This window comes from Barbus barbus (genome assembly GCF_936440315.1).
Source record: "Barbus barbus genome assembly, chromosome: 16".
NCBI lineage: Eukaryota > Metazoa > Chordata > Actinopteri > Cypriniformes > Cyprinidae > Barbus > Barbus barbus.
The window spans coordinates 28,034,356-28,059,513 of NC_136744.1; the positions used below are offsets into that span (position 1 = coordinate 28,034,356).

At 37.2% G+C, this 25,158-nt stretch overlaps 1 protein-coding gene across 9 annotated transcripts in view; it reads right to left on the bottom strand.

Moving 5' to 3' along the window:
* Positions 1–25,158, bottom strand: part of LOC306882365 (arginyl-tRNA--protein transferase 1-like) — a 77,846-nt gene that overhangs the window by 22,452 nt on the left and 30,236 nt on the right. For 8 of the 9 annotated variants that reach the window (XM_079436919.1, XM_079436920.1, XM_079436921.1 and 5 more), the window contains 2 exons: positions 15,398–15,579; positions 12,429–12,528 (listed from right to left, as the gene is read on the bottom strand). In XM_079436919.1, coding sequence (XP_079293045.1) covers positions 12,429–12,528; positions 15,398–15,579 — 282 coding nt within the window. Of the gene's footprint in view, positions 1–5,494; positions 5,604–12,428; positions 12,529–15,397; positions 15,580–25,158 lie in introns of those variants that run through there. The other variant, XM_079436926.1, reaches the window with a different exon arrangement.

The following is a 25,158-nucleotide window of genomic DNA, read 5'->3' on the forward strand; positions in this document are numbered from 1 at the left end:
CTAGTTACAAACTTTCTTCAAAATATCTTCCTTTGTGTTCAGAAGAAAGAAATTCATACAGGTTTGGAACTACTTGAGGGTGAGTAAATGAAGGCAGAATTTTCATTTTTGGGTGAACTATCCCTTTAAGAATTTAAAGCTTTTGAAAAAAGTGCTATGCCCACCAAGCCTACATCTATTTAATCAAAAATACAGTAAAACTGTACTGCGAAATATTATTGCAATTTAAAATCAGCATCATTAATCCAGTCTTCAGTGTCACATGATCCTTCAGAAATCCTTCTAATATACCGATTTGCTGCTCAAGAAACATTTCTGATTATCATCAATGATGAAAGCAGTTGTGCATGCTTCAATTTTTTGACAAAAACATGACATGGATTCTTTATAGAAATAGAAAATTCAAAAGAACAGCATTTATTTGAAACAAAAACCTTTTGTATCATTATAAACGTCAGCATCCTTGCTGAATCAATGAAAGTGTACATTTCTTTCAAAAAGAGCTATTGAACTCTTTTAACAGTAGTGGACACAATTAAACATTTTAAACACATTGTTTACTTGAAATACACTAGAAATATTTCAAATCACATCTAGAGAGTAAAATAGGGCACCGCCACATAAATCAACACACACAGAAAGGAGTTTGCTAGATGAGCGAGTATTTTTTACTAATTGAAACAAGACCCTCGTGCTGGCTTCGACTCATGTCAAAACGTACAGAAGGGAGAGAGAAAAGAGAAGAAACAAACCCCAATTCAAACAAACTTTTCCCTCATACGCCTCGTTGTTGGTGGTCTCAATTTAACCAAATCAAAAGGCAACTTCTGTCAGGTTGGCAGCCAATGGAGGACTCGGGGAAGGGTGAAAATCAGGGAAGAGGGAGGACCCTGGACTCATAAGCGTTACTGAAGGAGTGAGAGGTTACAAAATGGTACTCGAGGTGATTTTGGTAAGCAAAGCACAGCTTTTTAAACTATAATGAGTGAAGAGGGAATCAGAGTTCATACAGACATTTTAAAGACACATTCAGCCGTATTACTGCAGTATTACAGGATCGAGACATTTACTCACCCTCACGCTCTTCCAATCATGCTTTTATTATAACAACAAAATAACAACATATTTGGGGTGAACTGACCAAGCTAAGAGTACACTAAAAGGAGCGAAAGCATTGGTGGTTACTTACTGTAGATCATGAATTTTGACATTTCAGTCCTATGCTAACAAGCTCTCACTTGCTCAAGCCTATAGGAAAGATTTTGGACTAGCAGTAAAGCCCCAACACTAAAATCTCTCTGTCTTTTTCCTGTCCTGACACGCACCGCAATCACAAATCCAATCTCAACAGCATGTAACGAAAGTGCAGACCGCATTTAAACGGCTAACTGACAGCTCCACGGGGCCGTAGCTTATTAATGAAAGAAAAACAAGTGAAAGAGATTACGCTGCAGAACCGAGCACGCTTCAAAGGCGCTTTGATGAGGGGGAAAAAAAAGGAGAAAGGGCAGAACATGCCAAACTAAATGTGTGGTAATTGTTTATCTTTCTCTCGGACCACTTTCTTTCATTTCAAGCCCTCATTTCCTATCGTTTCATTTAGCGCTTTATGCTGGCGTGATGGTGTGGTTTACGGGACGGGCGCAGAGACGGTAAAGAAAGGAGCAAGAGTTTGAAGTTAGTTTACTTGATGAAAGTTGAATGAGATGGGTTGGTTATGCAGCATACAGGGAAAAACAAAAAAGTGGATCATACTAAGACCGTCTCAAAACCTTGCAAGTGGCCTACCTAGACCAGCGAGTGAAATTAGACAAACTTGGGGGGGCGCATGTCCTAAAAGGTTGAAAACCCCTGACCTAGACAGCATTTCTGGGCATCGTAGAAGCATTCAAACTCAAAAATGCTTTCAGTAGGCAACTCAATGGACTTACATTTTTTAAAATTTTTGCCATTTTTTTTTAGTTTGGTTGTGTTCCAACCCTGCTCCAACACACAAACTACGTAGTTTTTAAATAAGCCTTAATGACTTGATTAGCTGGATCTGGTGTGTTTATTTAGGGTTGCATCTAAACTCTGCAGGGCTCCGGCCCTCCAGGAACGCAGTTTGACACTTTAAAGGGTTGACAAAAATAAACACGAATGAAAGTGTGACTGTGTGTGCAAGCACAAGCAAACAAGTACAACACTAGAGGCAACGAGAGCAAGAAACGAGCACTTGTTTCCACCTGCCTCTGCATTCCTGAGGATTTATACAAGAGCAGAGAGAGAGCGAGATACAGAAACACGTACAGCAAACAGGATGAGGACTCTATTATAGAGATGTAGAGATTAGATGAGAAGGGTGCTTTGTGCTGCTCTGCACCGGGTCCAAACGCCACATGTACAATCTCCAGGGTTCCCACTCCTTTTGATCACTGAATTTCCATGACTTCTGGATAGATTCAAAGAAAGATGGGCAAAACAATGGTTGTACTTACAAGGACCAATTTTTAGCCAATGAAATATTTTAGAGCTGAGTGTAAAACTATACAGATTACATTAATTTTCAAGACCTAGACATTGCAACTTTTTCAGTTCTTTATGACAGTGGGGACCTGATTCTCAAAAGCAATGCTTGCACCTTCTTCACTTATGATGTCTTCAATGGAAAAAAACTAAAGTCTGGTGTAAAAGTCTTGTTAGCACGCCAAAAACACTGTTCCTAATAACTACAAATACACACACTACCGTTCAAATCTTAGGATCAGTCATTTTTCATGTTTTTGAAAGAAGTCTCGTAGTGTTATAGGATTACAAAAATTCAGTAAAAACAGTAATATTGTGAATATTATACAGTAATAGATTTCAATATATTTTAAAATGTAATTTATTCCTGTGATCAAAGCTGAATTTTCAGCATCTTTACACCAATGTCTCATGATCCTTCAGAAATCATTCTGATTTGCTGCTCAAGAATTTATAATAAGCGGTTTTTTTTTTTTGATGATTCTTTGACGAATAGAAAGTTCAAAAAACCCCAAACCTTTGAATGTTAGTATATATCAGCATTTTCACTTTCTCTGGTCCAAAACAATGTACTCATAAACTAAATCACAATGTACTATTGATCATATAAATAGCAATACTGACATCATGTGTGTTGTATATTGGTATTTGTACATTGTTGTATGTTTTTTTTGTTGTTGTTGTGAGGTGATGTTGAACGTATTTGAATTTTTAAAAAAATTAAAATAAAATCACCAAACTTTGTTTGAGATAAAAAAAATTCAACCTTAAAATAACAATATAGTTCACCTAAATTACATTTACCATTATTCTAAAAATACAACTAATTTTTAATGTCACTGAAACACATTCAACTCAAAGGAAAACTAAAACAGACATTTGGGAACATTCTTGGTCTTAAAATACAAAGAAAACAACAATAAATAAAATGTTGTGCAACATCACAAGGCCCCACGCAAAGCAGGGGATGAGGGAAAAGGGAGGCACTGACAAAAGTAACATAAATATTAAAATTTAAAATGTTTCTAAGAATAACAGCTAAATATAACAATGAAAAACATGAACAGATGTTATCTATTTTGGTTTAGCATGCTACAAATTCTATAATGCATGCATCACGCTAATGCATGAGAATTAACTCATGTTCTGTCAGTTCTTGGCCCAATTCGATTCAATACATTTGTCCCAGAAGAACAGATGAGAGGTTAGTCAACCGAAGAAGTGTGTTACTGTAGAACAGCATGAGCGCAATCCCTCTTGACTACACTAGAGGGACTTTTACTGAAGTAGCAACTCCATACACAAGAAACATACCGGCCAAACAGGGGTACTTTCATAGAGTCTGGAGTCTTCCAGTTGCAAAATTTCAGGCAGTGGTCTCAAACTCAATTCCTGGAGGCCCACAGCTCTGCACAGTTTAGCTCCAACCCTAATCAAACACCTGATCCAGGTAATCAAGGTCTTCAGGTTTACTAGAAACTTCCAACCAGGAGTTGGAGCTAAACTCTGCAGAGCTGTGGCCCTCCAGGAACTGAGTTTGAGACCTCTGATTTAAAGGGTTAGTTCACCCCAAAATGAAAATTATGTCATTAATTACTCACCCTCATGTCGTTCCAAACCGAACTGAAGTTGAGCCACTGATGTCACATGGACTGTTTTACCGATGCATTTACTACGTTTCTGGACCTGGGAACATTTCAGTTGCGTTGCTGTCTGTGGAGAGTCAGATAGCTCTCTGATTTCATCAAAAATATCTTAATTTGTGTTCCGAAGATGAACGAAGGTCCTACGGGTTTGGAACGACATGAGGGTGAGTAATTAATGAGAAAATGTTCATTTTGGGATGAACTAACCCTTTAAGGGGTTAAATGAAACACTCATGCTTTTTAAAAGACACATTAAACTCACTCTACATAACTTATTATGTAAGTTGCTATTAATTAGCAGCAAGCGGCTCTTAAGACTAATGAAAAGCCTCTCCAGATGACCGGCAGCCCGCACACAAACATACAAAGACGACCCCAATGCAGACGCTTGTTTCCTTGGCCTGGATGTGGAATTCACAGGAAGCTTTGGGAAACACCTGGTGGATAGAGTGGGAGGCAGGTGTAGGGAGGGTGGAGGGGGGAAGCGTCTCTCGCCAGAACCCCACAGACCTGCTCATTCCACCCCATTAGACACATTCAGAAGCTTGAAAGCTCGAGCACAGTCGAGGGCCAAACAGCCATCAGTGGCTCAGGCACAGAATGGAGCCGGCAGGGCCAGGAAGTCACGTCTCGAACTGGATGGCGGTCTGGCTCGACTGCAGTGAGAGGAATAGAGCTGGCTGGCACTGGGCACAGCCTCCCCAAAGGACTCCAACCACTGCCTTTGTGACCAGTCAAGATTAAACGGAGGCCAGTTAAAGTTCTTGGCATTGTGTCTGGTTGTTTGTGTTTACGGTCTGCTCCAGTACTTCTTAAACAACAAATAAATAATATATTCAGTATAATAAAAGTATACTTATCTTATACTTATATTTAAAAAAATCTAACATGAAAAATACACTACCAATCAAAGGTTTGGGGTCACTAAATTTCATAAATTTAATTTTTACTCATCAAGGATGCATTAAATTGATCAAAAGTGGCAGTAAAGAAATTTGAATATTTGTATTTCAAATAAATGTTTAATATTCAAATTTGTGTTTTATATTTATATGAAAACATTATATTCAAAGAATCCTGAAAAAAATAATCAAGGTTTCCATAAATGTATAAAGCAGCAGTACTGTTTTCAAAATTGATAATAATCAGAATTGTTTCTTGCACAGCAAATCATAATATTAGAATGATTTCTGAAGGATCATGTGACACTGAAGACTGGAGTAATGATGCTGAAAATTCAGCTTTGATCACAGAAATAAATGGCATTTTACAATACATTTTAAAAATACACATTTATTTTAAATTGCAACAATATTTCACAAAATCTTACATCACTAAAGTATGTAAATCTAGTCATATTTTATGGATACATAAAATTATAACTCACCCAAAAGTTAAAACTCTGCCATCAATTACTCACCCTCATGTCATTCCAAACCTGCATGTCTTTGTCTGTGCAACACAAATAAATATATTCTTAAGACATTCCCAAACAATGGAAGTAAATAGGGTCCAAAACAGCACTGAACCCCATTAACTTTCATTGCATTGACAAAAAAAAGTCCTGTGACATTATTCAAAATGTAAATGATGACATGTTAATTTTTTGGGTGAACTATTCCTATAATAACCTTAAGTTCTCAATGTGGTGACAAGACCTGTGAAGGTATTATTTATTCTGTTATAAGTGAAAGTGACGTGACATACGGCCAAGTATGGTGACCCATACTCGGAATTCGTGCTCTGCATTTAACCCATCCAACGTGCACACACACAGCAGTGAACACACACACAGCAGTGAACACACACCCGGAGCAGTGGGCAGCCATTTATGCTGCGGCGCCCGGGGAGCAGTTGAGGGCACCTCAGTCGTGGTATTGAGGGTGGAGAGAGCGCTGGACATTCACTTCCCCCACCTACAATCCCTGCCGGCCCAAGACTCGAACCCGCAACCTTTGGATTACGAGTCCGACTCTCTAACCACGACTTCCCTTATATATTGCACTGTGACATTTTGGAACACACTGACGCATGAAATCAAACGTGTGCAGCTAGAAACCTTCACATTCATGTATTAGTGCAAAGTGTGTTTGAGGCCTAACGTTCAAATAAATCTGCCTGTCCCTATATCTCTTATGCAACAATTTTACACAAACATGTATGGACTCCAGCACATAATGTAAACTCTGCACACAGTTGGCGTGCTTTGCCAATAGACACAGTGGAGGTACACGGTGTTCCCTGGCTGAAAAGAAGTGAGCCGCACTAATGCGATGGAAATGAGCTCTAAGCAGCGCGGAGCATGAGAGCTCAGGGGCTCTGAGGAGACACAGCTGACCTATTAGCAGAAGTGCAGGGGGTCATTCTGAAACAACACACTGAGATGGATTTCAACAAGACATTCCAGGACGGCCACAATAATACCATATGCCTTCGTGTTAGAGGAATATGGAAAATTCTCTCATCATTTACTCTCCCTCATGTCTTTCCAAACCCTTCCACAAAATACAAGAGAATTTAAAGACTTTTCCATGCTCTTTTGCAATTATAATTAATGGTGACTAGGGTTTTTAAGCTTCAAAAAGATGCAAAAACATCATAAAAGCAGTTTGCATAACTCTTCTGTTGTCATACAATCACTTGTGTGTGAGAAACAGATCCTAATTTAAGACATCGGTGACTGAAAATCTGCCCTAGATTTCCTTGGCATGTTTTATGAGAGAAGATTAATGAACAAATCACTCTTTTGAATCTTATAAATAAATCGTTCATTGTTCATTCAATGATTCATTTATGAATTGGATTGATTTGTTTGTCATTTAACTCATTACCTACATTTACATGCACCCAAATAATCCATTTGATAATCAGATCGATGCCTCAATCAGACTGAAATGCCTTCGTGCAAACACCTTAATCCATCCAACTGAGATCGATCCGAATTAAAAGTTAAATCGGATTGAAAGGAGTGGTGTAGAGCTAAAATAATCCCATCAACAGGAAAAAATAGAGCATGTAAAAGGTTGAATCAGACTATTTTCTCAATTTGGATTCAAAAATACCTTGCGCAGTGCTGTGATGAAAGTTTCACATCTTGCCATGTCTCATGAAACGGTCAGAGGATGAGACTAAATATTTGCTAAAAACTCTGCTGATATATTTGTTATTTTTAGATTTCTTTTTAGAAGGCAAAATCATCTGGGTAATGCACATGAGCTAATGTTTTGTTCAGAATAGATGTAATGCATGTAAAGGCATATCTGAAATGGATCGCAATGTTCAGGGTTCATATAAACAGAACTTTCAGATTGCAGGTCTGTTTCTCACGTAAAGCTATATCATATGGGTTCAGATTAAACTTTAATGATGCTTGTGTGTTCTTTTCAAAGCTTGAAAGCTTCAGTCCTCATTTATTGTAAACTGCATTGAAAAGTGCAATAAGCAACATTTGGAATGACACGAGTTGATTTCTATGTGAACTACTGGATTTGAAAAGATGTAGGTGAGAAACGGACAACCTTCTAACCCCAGACTAATCTCTCAGTGCACAATGGCAGGAGGTGAATGAGAGGGGTGAGTGGCACTCATCCTGTGATGTGAGAGCTGCGCTGGGAGAGATTACCCATACAGAAGAGCGAGAGCTGGGCTCCAACCGAGCTCTATTCACTATTCCACACGCACAGCTCTGCAGAAACCGGCTCCACGGAGAGCGTTCAACAAAGACAGAGAGAAAGACAGATGCACAAACAACTTCCAGGACTGCAGATACAGCCTGAGGTTGAACGTTTTAGAAGACTAACACGATACTGCAGTGCAGAGAAAGTGAATTAAGATACCCAGCGGCTTTACGCTCACTGCCGCATTGCAGAGATGCTCAAAGCCTTGAGATGGGGAAATCATGTCATGGTTTCTAATAGACTGCAGCACTGATACGAAAACAATCAATATTAAAGTTGTGAAAAACAATGGATTATTCTACTAAACAGGCTCCATTTGTGTAACTCTTAAATAAATATAAATTTATATATGACAATGAAATCAATAAATAAATAGAAAAGGCATAATGAAATGATCAGCCAATACATGTTTATTGAATATATATTGGTTAACATTTCTAGAGATATCATATTAAAACGTACATTTCTGAAGGCATAATTAACATTATAGATGTATTATTAACCCTATGGGCCTCTTCAGTCACTTTTGGCCATAAAATTTTCCATTTTGAGGTTGTTGGGTTTTTTTTTTGCTTCATCGGAATGAGATGACACTTGGTGACTTTTGTCGCATTAGTGAACCAAAAAAACATGAATATGAAAAAATCATTGACATGATTCAGATATGTTAAAGGGTCGAAAAATAAAAAGTAACACTTGGTACCTTCATGGTCAGCCTCCCCAAAAAAATCCTGGAGCCGCCCGCCACTGTCTCAATGGATGGATACATACACACAAAGTGATGTTAAAATACCCGTTTTGGCAATTACTCTGGTACACACAGTCGGTTACGTCTTAAGTTAAAGTATACAGGCAGCTGAGAAAGAAACCAGATGCATGTCAGTATTAGGTCTGTGCGTTTAGTCTTAAAGAGACCGCAGCCTATAATACCTGCTTCTGTCTGCTAATCATCTGTATTTAACTTATGCAGTAAGCATTATTGTATTGTTTTACACTTCATTTTTACATTTCTGCACTGAATACTACTGTTACTGTATTTATAATTTTATGCTGTAGGCTGTTCATCTGTTCTTGTAATTTGTGTAATTGTTTTATTACTGACAGTAGTTAAGCTAGTAGTTTCGGCTGGGGTATAGAAGAACTTAAAGTAAGCTTTTAGTAATTAATGAAACCAACTTTTTTTTTTGCTGATCCGAAAAATGATCCGATCTGCGACTCAAAATCCGTAGTATGATCCGTTGCACCACTAGTGCAATAGAATAACTGAGCTGAGCTCCAGTGTGAAAAACTGATCAATGGTTGCATCCAAGACATTTAAAAATAAATAAATAAATTGTTCAAAAAGCTATTTTTCATCATTGGAATCGGGGCTGTCAAGTTCCAAAAATGACCATAAAAACGATCCATATGATTTGTTTTCTATATTATGAAGACATACAATAACTTTGTGCAAGAAAAAGACAGAAACATTGCTCTGAAATCTCAAATTCAAATATGTTGCATCAAGACATATCATGCCATGATGACTAGAAACTTGGAACTGTATGACTTGAGGAGCAATGTCTGCATTGAACATAAGCATGAATGAGATTTCAGAGCAATGGATGAATACATGACAGAATCACAATTTTTAGGTGCACTATTCCTTTAAGGAGAGGAATGTTTAAATAAAGATTAGGGCCATCTACCTTTCCGATAACACTATCAGGTGACATCGTGAACTACAGTAGCTCTGACCTCTTCTTCAACCGCTAATAGCTTCTACAGCCGCATGTGTTCCCTCTTCCTCGCCGTCAGTTCTAGGCCAGTCAGTCACTTTTATTTACATTCTTGTTCTCTTACAATCTCCGTCCATCGTATATGAATCAGCTGTTCAGATGCCCAGCATCTCCCTCGTCTCAGTCAAACGACGGCCAACACGCTTTACGCTCGGCCACACCTGTGCAAGCACTTACACAGAGTTCCCGCTGGACCGCTTTACCGTCGTCCTCCGGCCCAGCTCCAAGTCCCTTGTTCGCAAAAGATGCTGAAAACCAACTACAAGCCAAGCGTGGGGCTGCGGAACACGTCGCAGGAACAGCTAACGGTGTCAGAAACTCAATAAGCTACACAACAGAGCCAAATCTGGAAACATACCTCCACATTTTCCGTGGCCTGTCTGCACCATGAGGCTTAAGGGCTGAAAAGCAGGCATGCGATTGGGATATTGAGATAGCACTGATGAATTTTGCAGGTCAGTCTGATGCAGAGTTCACTGCAAGTCAAATATATTTGCTTTCCACATTTCAGAGTAGTTTTAAAATAGTCCAAATGCTCCAGCAAATCTAGGAACATTTAGTGCTGCCATATGATCTCGGGTTGGCAATGCTAACATTATGTAATTGAAAAAACAAACATGACAAGCTAAAATAAAAAGCGGCCTGGTGAGTGAATTTAAATTGTATGTGCTGGATTTATAACATAATAAATATTATATAATGTGTTTTATAATTATAATAATACATATAACCATATATAATAATACTTAAATAAATACCACTGATTACCACAGGAAAAAAAATTATCTGTTGCTTTTTAATTTGTAAAACAAATGAAAAAAATGCTTGTAATTCAGATGCTTATAAATGCTTGTGGTTGCCAATCCACTTTAACTGAACTTTTATCACCAATACAAGTCCTCAAAAATGAAGAGGAAAGAAAATGAAGACTTGTTGAAGGTGAGCAACTGCTGTATGACTTGTTAAATACAAATTAATAAATTAATCTGGTGTTGTGAACCAGATAAACTGATGCATTACACCTCTTGTTGGACATTCTAAGATGTGCATAACTCTACAACAAATGAGTTTCAAACACAAAACAAAAACAGAAAAAACAGAGAAAGAAAGAGACAATAAAGGCATTTCCTCCATCTTCTCCAGTTATTGTCATCTAAAAATAAATACACTTTAAATATGCTTGTTAACTGAATTAAAGCCTGAATATAAAATTAAGTATTAACATTAGATGGAAACCTTCAACTTAAAAAGCAGTAAATGAAAAAATGGGGTTGCCTTAACATCTAACTATTAAACTTAAAGTAAAATATAAAAAAATGCTAAATTTGAGTATTTAAAATATATAAAAATTCAAATGAAAATCTAAAAATAAGAGCTAATAAAAAAAAAAAAAGTCCATATACTCCTATACTGTATGTACCACCTCACAGGTCAAATAAAGGAAGGAGGAAGAGATATTTCCTGTGGCGGAGGCGGGTTTTCAGAAGTGTGGCACTGCGATCGCTCCAGGGTGGGTCACTGGGGAGCAGTAATGAGAGAAACAGATCACAGCGGCAACCGAGCGGAGAGGTGTGATGCTGGCGGACGACAGACGAGTAACACCTTTAACAGGTGTCTGCTTAAACTCCTTAAAATTACACAACCAACAGTGTGATAGAGAGGATACATGCATATAAAATATTTAAGAAAGTGAATACTTGTGCCCGCTGGAATGACTTGTTTTGATGCATATTGTTTCTATTCACCAAAGTGCAGTGTATGGAAAAAAGTTTTTAAAAGCAGCACAATTTACCTTAAACGTCACTTCAGAACTGTACCAGAAGATTTATGCATCCAATTTAGGTAGATGCACAAGATAAAGGTGCATTTTTCTGGATGACACAACAGAGGTTGTGGACTCCATACTGCCACCTATCTATGGATGCAGCGTTACGATGCAAAAGCAAAAGCTTTCATTTCTTTCGGTGCATGTTCAATACGATATTGCAGAACATCAGCGTCTGGGTAGGTTAGATCAGTGCTTGAAGTGGGCCGGTATGCACCGGTACGCAGTACCGGCACTTCTATATTTTAGTCTTTAGAGTACCTGCACTTTTTTGTGCGTACTGGCATGTTGCCGGTTTACTCAGAGTAAAATCGCCAGGGTCTGGGTGATTAGGCTATATGATCCCATATACGATTAGAAATTATATAGAAACTATGTAAATCACACTACCCAGGCGGGATCACCTCTCATCTCGATCAATCACGTGAATGAGCGCAAGCAGGGTCGGTCTCCTTCATTGTGTGGTGCGCGAGAGAATGTCAGGGGAGGCGCGCGTAGTAGTAGAATAATAATTAATTATTGATTACTAACTTGAATCAGTACTTTATAACGAAAATCATATCTTAAAATGAAAAGAAGCAGGCTTTTGCAATCACATCATTTTAAACCGTAAACTCCTGGAAAGTCCAAGGATCCAGTGAACAAATACAAGCATTAAGCTCAAAATTTAGCGATTCTGAATGGATTCATATATTAAAGGCAGGCGATTTAGTGGTCTTTGATGTCTCCCTGTGGTCTTGTTTGGTACTGCAGCTTGACTTGTGCTAATTTGTATCAAAAAAAATTATTGATTGATTGATTGTGGCACTATAAATACATTGTGAATTAATAAAATGTACTTGTTTATTTAATATAAATAAATAAATAAAATAGGGGGGTAGGTCGGGTGAGTACCGGCACTTCTTTTTTTCCACTTCAAGCACTGGGTTAGACGACACTGATCAGTGCAAACAGAAGGTGAAGAGAAATGAAGGTTGATGTTGGATCAGAGACGTACCTTATAGCGCATCTTGGGACACGAATGGACGTAGAAACCCAGATAGTAGTAGGCGAGTTTGGGCGACTGCTGCTGCAACTGCCTGGTGAAGGCAATCTCCCTGCAGAGAGAACCAGAGCACAAATAATGCTTTATGGGTCATGCTATGAAACCAGATTGTCCAGTTAGTTTGACATTACCAGCTTTGTGCTCAAAGTCATGAAACTGCATGGTGCTTATTACTGATTTAATGCTACAAATAGCCACTGTTCAATTCTCAGCTGTTTTGGTGATGAAATCAAGGTAACAACAACGTTTTTTGACTGACTGTAAAATAAGTCATTCACTTACTCTTGCAGTTTATCCGTGTAGTTTGACAGCTTTCTTTCCATTTATGTAATATTTTATGTGACTTTTTTACTTTTTTAAGAAGATATTTTGGAAAATGTCCAAAAAGCTATTTTTCATAATGGGGATTTATGCAGTCAAGCTCTAAAAACTACAACAACAAGGAAAAAGTAGCATAAAAGTGATCCATATGACTTGCTTTACTATATTCTGAAGACATACAACACATGATTTTTTGTTTAAAGATATTTAGAGATATGACACTTAACTTAGGGAAAAAGAGCAATTGACAAAACAGATTTTTCCAGCGGTTTTTAACTATTATTGGTTCATAATTATACTATTATGATGTGTAGAATTAGGATATGATGCTTAAAGTAGATAAAACATCACCAGACTTGCTGCATATGGATCAGATCAACTGTTTCCCTCATAAACAGCCATTTAAATGTGTATCTGGACGCGCAGAAAAAGAGGAAGGGGAGGAGAAAAACAAAAGGGAGCTGAGAAAATAAAAACAGGAGGAAAAATAGAGGAGATTTATACTTCTTCCTGCGAGCAATCAATGAGCTCCCGCTCTCTCTCTCTTTGCAGCTCTCGCTTTATTCCCTGCACAAACACGTTTCTCTTTTACATAAATAAATCCTGCTCTTTCTTCTCTCTTCTTCTGCATTTTGTACACCTCGTACTCTCTGTCTTCCCAAAAATTAGAAGAGGAAATCTTTTTTTTTTCTTGAGGGAAAAGGAAGATAGAGAGAAGCCAAAGCAAAATAAAAGTGGAGGAAAATGAAAGAGAAAAATAGCGAAGGGAAAAGGAGCGACGACAAACAGCGAGGTGCTGGAAGGTCACGCGGTCGCTGCCAGGTTCCCGGGTTCCCATCCCCTGGTGACAAAGCCATGAATGAGAGACGGATAAGAAGAGGCTGTGGAACCCATTCACAAAAAAGATGGAGAAAGAAAGAGGGACAGAAAGAAAGGGCAGCCCCCTCCCTCCACGATTCGAACCCCAGTCCCCACCCGCTCGGCGCTGGCAGCAGTTTGAAGCCTCCATTATCTCCTCTTCAGCGCTCTGACACCCCTACACAAGCCAATTATGCCGCAGCGCTCACCACAGACAAGACGCCTGCTTAATATTAATGTCACACACACACACACACACACACATCCAGAGCTGGAGATGTGAGGACCATATTTCTTGCATCCACATAACACAGTGTCTAACTATTATAGGAGATGTAAACAAAACAGCAGTCAATGGAACAATAAAACATACACGTGGGTAAAGTTTTTCAAAACAGTAAATATAACTAATTAAAATAAATGTAGGTTTTTTGAAGGACGTTTAAAAGATATTTTTACTAAGCAACAAGAAAAATATGCTAATTAAAATAATAATTTGAATTTGACTAAACCTGTCAAGAACATGCCATAATATTTCATGGGTCATATTTCAAACCAAAATAAAAATTGAAATAAATTAATTAAAAATATATTGTTTGAAATGAAAGGAAAGCTACTTTACGACCATTTAAGGTTTTTACATTATGACAATTAAGCACATTTTCTACAAAAACTCTTATAACCATATGCAATAAAAAAGTATTTGTACATTATGATAGTATTTGTTATATATAAATTACAAAAAATTATATAATATAAAATATATAAAATTATATAAGTTGTATTTACATTTTTCCATTATTACTAAAATTAATTGTAAATAAATAAATAAATAATTAAATAACACTGTAAAATGTTTAGCCACAATGTAAAAAAAAAATCTAAATAACCTCCATTTCATTTATGCTAAATATACTTTGTTTTATTAACCCATTTTTTAGGGGTTAAATATGACAAGGGTCATTTTGAATGAGATTCACTCAGTGTACAGTGTAAATTAATTTTCAGCACGTTTAGGACAACTCGTTTTGTTTATCTTTGCAGGCCATTCATCATGATTTTAACCGTCCAGCGCAGCATGGAGACACATTGCTGAACAGTGTCACATCCTGCACTCAGACAGTCTCACTCAATCACGCTGACACACAACAGCACAAAGACACTGACCCCGCGGCTGACACCAGCTGCTCTGGGCACAACAGAGCCCTGCGCTCAATCTCCACTTCTCACTCGCGCGCTCTTTTTATTCTTCTGTCTGTGAGAAATGAGGCTCCCGAGCCCTCCAGACACCCAAAACTGAGTATAACACACACACACATCTGGCATATCCTGTAAAGTGTAACCTAATCAGGTGAGCAGCCCATGTGAAATATTCACACACATATGTGAAAGAAAAATAAATACAGGCCTGTAACTGTGGGTGTGAATGGATGCGTTTAGAAAATAACATGCACTGAATTCTGTAATCGACCAGCAAAAACATATTCAGGAGACAAGATGTGCACTAGGAGTGCTGTTCATCTGCAGCATTAATGCTGTTAATCTTTTGTTGGGAGGTAGTGTAGCCTAGTGGTTAAAGGTTTAGGCTGGTAACCAAAAGGCTTAGGCTCAAACTAGTTTCAGTTTCGGATGTCCGAACAGATTCACATTTAAGTCAGATTAAATGTCAACTAAATGATCAGTTAAATGTTTTCACCTGAAAAGCTCAAGGATTAGTCAAAATTTGTGATTGGCTGACCAACCTGAGAGCAGAGTAGGTGCCCAGTGAGAGCGAGGAGAAGTCGGGGTGGTAGTAGAGGTACACAGACGACACACAGGAGGGCAGGATGTCCAGAACTCCTACGGCTACTATCCTGCCATCCAACCAATACTGCTGATGGAACGAGCCGTAGCCCACATCTGGACCATCAGGAGCGGTCTCAGCCTGGAGAAGATGAGCAAAGACAAAAGAGAGAACATAACTTATAATTATAAATGTAATTAAATCTATTTATTTGTAGGCTTTTGCCTCTTTTCATTGGATGAGAGTGAAAGGAATTTACTGGGGACTGAAAGTGAAACATTACTCATATGATATTTAGAAGTGGAAAAAAGAAGAAAGAAAAAATTATATATTCATTAAAAATGTGAAAGATTATTATAATTTAAAATAATGGTTTACTATTTGAATATATTGTAAAATGTAATTTATTCCTGTGATGCAAAGCTGAATTTTCAGCATCATTACTCCAGCGTCACATGACCCTTCAGAAATCATTCTAATACGCTGCTTTGTGGCTCAAGAAACATTTCTGATTATTATCAGTGTTGAAAACAGTTGTGCTGCTTGTTTTTCTGGAACAGTAATACATTTGAACAGAGATGCATTTGTTTCTTGATTCTTTTAAAAATAGAAAGTGCAGCATTTATTTGAATTAGGGATCTTTTGTTACATTATAAATGTCTATAATGTCCATTTTGATTAATTTAATGCTTGCAGAATAAAATTACTCACATCCGTCATTCACCATTTGGACAACTCATACTTTGAAGCTGGGAACAGAATCACTGCTCCAAAAACAAACACTGGTGAATTGTACAAATGTTTATCAAAATGGTTTGACTTAGCTGTAATATATAAAGTAAAGGGCAAATAAAGGGCATACTAGAAAGGGAGCAGCTTTTTAGTCATCATGAAACATCCCAATTTGATCCATAATGAGAATATTAAACTGGAAAAACACATGAGGGGTGGGACTTGATTTTATGCATCAGAATTTGATTGGATGATGAACACTGTTGGAGGGGAGGGGCTGAAAAACTTCACAGCACTTTTACATTTTACTGACAAACTTGTTTGTGTATGTACTGATGAGCTGTGCAAAATTAGACCAGGAACAGTCAGTTTTGAACTTATTTAAACTAAGTTGAATTTCCAAATTTCTGACTTTGCAATATTGTAAAGCAAATCAATTAAAATGACTGAAAAAGTTATGAAATATGTTCCTGTGTGTGATCCTGTGAAAAAACGAGTCAATCAATGCCCAAACAATTTGAAAGTCTGTGCTTGCAAAGGAACACAGGGTGTACAGTAGCTTGCTAATAGTTCCCACATGTGGGCTGAGAGCGGAGGTGTGTGTGTGTGTGTGTGTTTGTGGAGTGAAAGTCCATGCCAGGCAATCTACGAGAGGCGATTTAATAAAATTCCTTGCATGAACAAAATCAATCTCCACACTAAAAGCCTGTGCAGGAGGGACCGAGAGGCCATTTTCACCCTCTGCGTTAACGTGTCTAAATCAGGGAGTCGAACCACAAAAAAACAACTACAACTACTGTGGTGTCTGAAGATAAAAGCCCACATTCCTTCATGTGACATGAATGCACTCTTGTATGAATATATGTCTCCTGTTTTGGACGGCCGTAAAACCCCAAACCGTTACCTGCCCAAGATCATATTTCCCACTCAAACCTTCACGCTGCCTTTTTTCAATCAAGAGGTTTATCGAGGAGGGCGTTTTATTCACCCTAGTCCACCAACGAGACTTCAAACGTCTCGGCGGGAGGGGGCCTACGCAGCCGTAGCCGTAACGGATCTCTCTGCAGCCCCCTCGGCCCATCTGGGTCCAGTTAGCCCCGCAGGAAGGCGGCTCGTTATCACAACACCAGGGGAGCGACTCGGCCAATCCGTTCAGTATGAGAGGCTTTAGACGCTGCCGTGCCACGGTCACTCACCTCCAAATTAAAACCAACACAGAAACATCACAAACGCCACTCACAGTGTTCAAACCTGCACAGTAAAAAATGTGTCATTTTAACGGTAAAAGACTGTTAATTAGTTAATGGTAAGGTCCCTTACTATATATGGTGAAAAATCATTCTCTAAAGGAATATTTCATCCACCTTATTTTTAACTCTTTTCCTGCCATCAACGGAATATTACAGATTTCCGTGTTTTCACTGGTGCACGGCTGGAGGCGCTACTACGCATTTACTCAAAGAGTATTAAAGGGGTAGTTGATCAGCTTTTTTCGAAGGCTTGTTTGTGTTTATGGGTGCAGTGTAAGGTGTTCATGCTTTTCTCTGAAAAAAGTACAAATATTTTCACATATTTTACCTTCATTCTACACATATGTTTCTGTCCTCGTCAAAACGGTCTGTTGTGTTTCTGAATCTATGAAGCCCTTCCCTCAGGAATACGCAATCGAGCTCAGATTGGTTAGCTTGCCCAGTGTGTTGTGATTCGCTAACCGCCTAGTGCACATTATCCGGAAGCGTCACGCCCTCTTACCATTATGGGTAGCTGCATGTTCCCAGGGGCAGGGTTTATATAAACATGAGGGTTAGTGATGTCACAAACCTGGGAAGAAGCTCATTGTAGTCCCTACTAGCCTTTTTTGTAGTCCTTAAACAGCGATTTCTTTAAAAGAAAATATTTCACTTTGTGCGTCGTAACTTTGCAGATGTTGTTTATGCTCTAACAGCAACATTACACACTAACTAAAGTTAAAAAAGTGAAATCATGATCAACCTCCGGATCGAAACACAGCGAGGACGAAGCAGAAACTAGCGACTGCATATATAAGCAGATGCATATGCAAAATAACGCGCTCAAACATTAAACAGGAAGTGGCATAGGACTGTGCAAGCTTTGGAGGTGTTAGAAGCAATCTATCCCATCTATGTTTTGATCATCGTTCTGAATCTGACTAAAATGTGATTTTCTCAGCTTTGTTAAGTGTTGCATTTTTCATGAAACACCCACATTCAAGTGCTGATAAAAAAAAATTTAAGCAGAGGCTCCGTTCTTTGTTTTGCATGTTCAGATATTCATACAAAATATTCTTGGTACCATTAAACTTTGTGAAAATTATCAAAAATGTTGGCAGTGGCTGTCAACTTAAAAAACACTGGCAGAAAAAAGGGTTAACGTAAAAACGGGCGTGGCCATATTTAATTTGAATGTGCGAGACTTCGCTTCGTTATTTTTAGATGTAAAAAAACAGCTTGTTATGCTGCTTGATATTGCAAAGTGATATTTCTTATATTTTTTTAAAGGTTGTTATAAACACAATGGTCTGTAACGCAAACTACTTTACTGTTTACTGCACTTTGATATTTTTCTATTTAATATAAAATATTCAACTAATGAACTGGAAGTCTCGTACATTCACAGAAAATAGATTGATTTCGCATTACAAAATAAGGTGGATATAGAGATTTTATAGATTTTACAGTGGAATACCAGAGAAAAACCATAAACTGACATTCCCACAATTACAATATACATTTTAAATGTGTTTAAATAACTACATTTCTTGCTAGATTTATTTATTTATTTTTATCAGTTATGCACATTTGGGTTTAATGTTGCATCTGATTCGGTTTAATTCAAATGCATTGCATTATTTTAGTGTCACAAAAGTGCTTTGTACTTATGTTTCTATTTTTTTATATTCTATATACTTTTACATATTTTGAAGCATGCATTTTTCTGTGAAGCTGCTTTGAATCAATATATCTTGTGCAAAGTGCTATACAAATAAACTTGAATATATTAGTATATTGTAAAAATATATTTTATATATATATTTGTAAATAAATTAGTATGTATTACAAGAAAATATTATTCAGTTTTTTCTACTTTAATTTTTTTTTTTAAATCAATGTGTTCAATGCAATAATTTAATGCAGTTTCTTTGTAACTGTTCATGAAATTTACTAGCAAATTCTGAGCAAAATATTTCGCTTTTTTCAGTGTATATACTTTAGTAGAAAAGGCACTTGTGATGAACACTTGTAATTCATCGTGTGTCTCTTTTAATCAATATTTTACTGTAGTACATTATACAGGTATGGGTATAAAACCCATTTAAGTTGATGAAATAGTTTTGTACTGTAATTTTAAGTTCAGTCCTGTAAAACCTAGCATCTTTTAAAGTACAAACTTTGCTCTGTTCACAACATCCCTAGAGAGGTGTTACAGTAAACTCCTCATTTCCCCGAGGAGGAGCACATTCCATATGTATAGGTTAGATATTTTCATTCGGAGTGCTTGTCCATTGGCTTGCCGGTTTAATCTAGCTGTCAGTATTAAGCACACACAGCCGCTCAAGATGAAGGTGCTTTCATGGCGCGGCTAGCGGCGATGATTAAGGGCTTGTGGTGAAACGGAGAGCCCCTTTTCAATCTGCATTTTGGCACCACATGTGCTGGGCCCCGTTTCTGTCAGAACCAGACCGGACTCGAATCCAACGCCTGTCATGCTAACTTACCCTCCGGCAGTGGAGAGCCGCTAAAAGAACGTTAAGCTCTCAGCACCACCTGACAGCCGCCCATCTTTCATCCATAATGATCTGACGGTATGTTCTAGATTGTGTTTTCACTCTGTTTTAATGAAAGGCAGCCCCCGCAGAAGTATTTCACGGTAAACGTCTCAAGTTTGTTTACGCAGCCATGACCTAAGTGCGGGAAATGGCGTCACCTTGACACCGGGATCACCTCGCCGGACAGCCTAATGACTGCATCTGTGGCACTGTGAAGGCAAGCAAAACACACAGATGAAGCCAACAATAAAGGTAGGGGCCCAAATCACAAGCATATGGTGCCCTGTGTCGCTCTTTGTTTGGCCGGCTTTCTCTAGCGTGTAGTGGCGTGCTAAGCGTTCATTTACAGTCGGCAGAGGGGACGGCAGCAGGCCGTTTATCAGGCGGATGGGGTAGTTAACATTCCTGTTTTATTAACAATACAGTGACTCTTCTGTGTCGTAGAAACAATAAGAGAGGTTTATACATGCAGGAAGCCATCCAACCAGATTCTGTCATACAGGAGGCACACAAATACACTGATACATGTACAGTATCATAGTAGTACAGAATAAGTAGTAATCACTTGATATTACAAATATATAAATTGTACAATTGTAGTAAAAGGTGTGTGTGCGTGTGTGTGTGTGTGTGTGTGTGTATATAAAATGTATAATAATTATAATAATGATTAACATGTAAATTAAAATACATTTATTCATGGTTATAGTAATTATATTTATAATAATTATTTACATAATTTTTTAATACATTTATTCATGATTTTATTATTGTAGTATTTTAGTAAAAAAGTTGATATATAATTTTAGTAAAAACAGTTTCTATATATTTTGTCAAATTATAATTATAAAAATGTTTATTATAAATATAATAACATTTATAATATTCTACATATAAACTGAAATACATTTGTTCATGTTTTTATTATTTTATGTCTTTGATATTTCAAAAAATATTTAATAAAACAAAAAATAATATACTAAAGTATAAGATACAATTAAATAGTTTATTTAATAAAAAAAATCATATAATATACTACACATTTGTGTGTATATATATATATATATATATATATTTATATTTATGTATTTGTGTGTGTGTGTGCAAAATTTATAATTATAATAATTTATATATTGATGAATAAAAAAACATTTATTCTTGTTCTTATTAAATTGTTTGTCTAAGTATATGCATGCAACTTTTTATGAACAAATACAATTAAATAAAAAAATATATATAAAACACTTTAAAAACTTAAAGCGCATGCACAAACTCAAACATAAAATTAATAATTTATCACCTATTAATTTATAATTTATTTATATTATTTTATGTAATTTTTTTATTTAGCTAAATTCAATGTTAAATGATAACTTTTGTTGACCTAAATTTTGAAAACTGCTGTCATGAGTCATGAGTTATATAGTCTAGTTAGACAGACAGCCACAATGTACACTGTGAGAAACACTATACGAATAAAACTGACTTGAGTATAGTACAACAGAAAATAAAATCTCCCATTATATTATATTACACCACATTTATTGACTACAGTGATTATTCCCACAGAGCATTGAATGTCAAAGAATTACACCTCAAACGCGGCCCTGGAGAGGCACTGGGAACGCTTCAGGACTCAAATGTTATTCGAGTCACACAGGCACTCTAAACACACAGCGCTCATTAGACACAGCGTTCAGCGACGGCTCATTTAACCCCATGTGGAAACACAGCAGCGCTCAATTACGGCTGCCATTTTTCTCAGAGTCGGCACTTATGGCTCCCTCTGCGACACAGATGCGATGCCTGTCCTGGATACATGTTGAGCTCTGATTACATTATGGGGAAGTGTTTATTAATGCGCTAATGATTTCATTGTGCATGAGGATTTGTGCCGTGCTGGCAGACACACAGACAGTTGAAGGCTAATTGCTATCTCTTGTCAAAACCGTCACTGGAATTAAAAAAAGGAAAACTATGAGATAAATAGTGTTCGTCGAGTAAGTGTGTACATGCATGTGAAAAAACAGGGGAATGGGGCAAAGGCAGGGTTTGAGGTCTATAAAACCTTGACGACTAATTACACAACACCACTGTTAACGAGCATTTCCCCTTAGGACAGACATTTCAGGTCAATAAAAAGACATTTAAAAAAACCCAAGGAGAAACAGACATACAAATGCAACACAGGCGTGCATCAGGAGAAGGGCATCTCGGTGACGCAAAACACGCTGCCACACACACATGAGCAAACACGCACACACACCTAGATAAACACAACCAGGTGGAGGTGTCTAATACACACTAATGGCAAATCCACAATTACGTCCGTTTACTTTTCACTTTGCAGGCGAAGTTCAAATAGTGTTATTGTTCACGCATCTTTAAGTGAGCGGATACGCCACAAGCGCACACGGCTCTGCACCTGATGCTAATTGCCCCTAGTTTATCTGTGCATGAAAAAAAGTGTCCTTCATATAGTGCTATAATAGTGTTATCTTTATATATTATAGTACTAATCAAATAATCTAATTTACGCATAATTTCTCAAGCTAAAATAGTTCAACTACACTATCAGATTAAGATTTTAGACATTTATTTTATTCAGCAAAAACACATTTAATCAGATCAAAAGTGGCAGTAAAGACATTTATAATGTTACGAAAAATTCATATTTAAAATAAAAGCTGGTCTTTGGAATTTTCTATTAATCAAAAAATCCAGAAAAAAAGAAATTGTCACAGTTTTCACCGAATATGAAGCAGCACAAGTGTTTTCAACATGGATAATAATCAATCAGTTTCTTAAGCAGCAAATCAGTATATTAGAATGATTTCTGAAGGATCATGTGACACTGAAGACTGGAGTAAAGATGCTGAAAATTAGCCTTTGATCACAGAAATAAATTACATTAAAATATATTACAACAGAAAACATTTCTTTTAAATTCTAATAATTGCACTGTATTTGGATCAAATAAATGCAGCCTGAACAAAACAAAAAAAAGTTTGCAAACAACAATCTAAAATGTATAAGTGAGTTTACACGACCAGCAGCACTGATGTTGGAGCGTCTGGCTACCAGCCTTGACGAGGTGATAAAAGCATGTTTCCTATAAATGCTAACAAGCTTCATTAGCACGAAGGGGGAGGCAGAGTGCACGTTTCCCTCCATATTCTCCCCCCTTTAAAAAAATTAGGAAAGTTAAATAAAAAGGCTTATAAGCCACCTGTAACTTAAAATACAAGTAAACGGCTGTACCCCAATAGGCTTACCCCCGAGATGAATGTGACTGAATGGTGGTGCGCATGCATTTAAGGATCAAATGCATTCTGCAAATAATAAAATAGTCTTACCATGGTGATAAAACGGAATGTGGGTACAAGTGTTATTATTGTTAACGCAGATCATTCTAATTTGTATAATTATATCATATTATAATCAATTAAAAAACAATTTTATTTATTACAATAAAGCCTACATAAAATAAAAATATAAATATTAGATGAATAACTTAAACTTGCATATTTTTAAGTCAAAACAAATTGCAAAACTTTGAAATGTTGACTAGGCATCAACTGAAAGTTTATAATTACTAAAACCAAAATAAAGTTTTTTAAAATGACAAAAGAATTTAAGTTAAAATGGAAAACTGAAATATAAAAAATGCCAATAAATAATAAATACATAATACATTATTAAATACATACACATATATATATACACATACACACACAGGTGCATCTCAATAAATTAGAATGTCGTGAAAAAGTTAAACTTTCATATATTTTAGATTCATTATATGTAAAGTATTTCAAAAGTTTTTTGTTTTAATTTTGATGATTAGAGCTTACAGCTCATGAAAGTCAAAAATCAGTATCTCAAAATATTAGAATATTTACATTTGAGTTTCAATTAATGACCATCTCTACAGTTTAAATTCAGGGTATCTCTTGTTCTTTGAAACCACAATAATGGAGAAGACTGCTGACTTGGCAATGATCCAGAAGACGAACATTGACGCCCTCCATAAAGAGGGTAAGTCACAGAGGGTCATTACTGAAAGGTGTGGCTGTTCACAGAGTGCTGTATCAAAGCATATTAAATGCAAAGTTGACTGGAAGGAAGAATTTGGGTAGGAAAAGGTGCACAAGCAACGGGGATGACCACAAGCTTGAGAATACTGTCAAGCAAAGCTGATTCAAACACTTGGGAGAGCTTCACAAGGAGTGGACTGAAGCTGGAGTCAGTGCATCAAGAGTCTCCACGCTCAGACGTCTTCAGGAAAAGGGCTACCAAGCAACTTCTGAACCAGAGACAACGTCAGAAGCGTCTTACCTGGGCTGTGGAGAAAAAGAACTGGACTGTTGCTCAGTACTCCAAAGTCCTCTTTTCAGATGAAAGTAAATTTTGCATTTCATTTGGAAATCAAGGTCCCAGAGTCTGGAGGAAGAGTGGAGAGGCACAGAATCCATGTTACTTGAAGTCCAGTGTGAAGTTTCCACAGTCAGTGATGATTTGGGCTGCCATGTCATCTGCTGGTGTTGGTCCACTGTGTTTTCTGAAGTCCACAGTCAACGCAGCCATCTACCAGGACATTTTAGAGCACTTCATACTTCCTTCTGCTGCCAAGCTTTATGGAGATGCTGATTTCATTTTCCAGCAGGACTTGGCACCTGCCCACATTGCCAAAAGTACCAAAAGCTGGTTCAATGACCATGGTGTTACTGTGCTTGATTAGCCAGCAAACTCACCTGACCTGAACCTCATAGAGAATCTATGAGGTATTGTCAAGAGGAAGATGAGAGACACCAGACCCAACAATGCAGATGACCTGAAGGCCGCTATCAAAGCAACCTGGGCTTCCATTACACCTGAGCAGTGCCACAGGCTGATTGCCTCCATGCCACGCCGCATTGAGGCAGTAATTCATGCAAAAGGAGCCCCAACCAAGTATTGAGTACATATACAGTAAATGAACATACTTTCCAGAAGGCCAACAATTCACAAAAAAAAAATTTTTTATTGGTCTTATGAAGTAATCTAATTGGTTGAGATAGTGAATAGGTGGGTTTTTGTTAAATGTGAGCCTAAATCATCACAATTAAAACAACCAAAGACTTAAACTACTTCAGTCTGTGTGCACTGAATTTATTTAATACAAGAGTTTCACAATTTGAGTTGAATTACTGAAATAAATG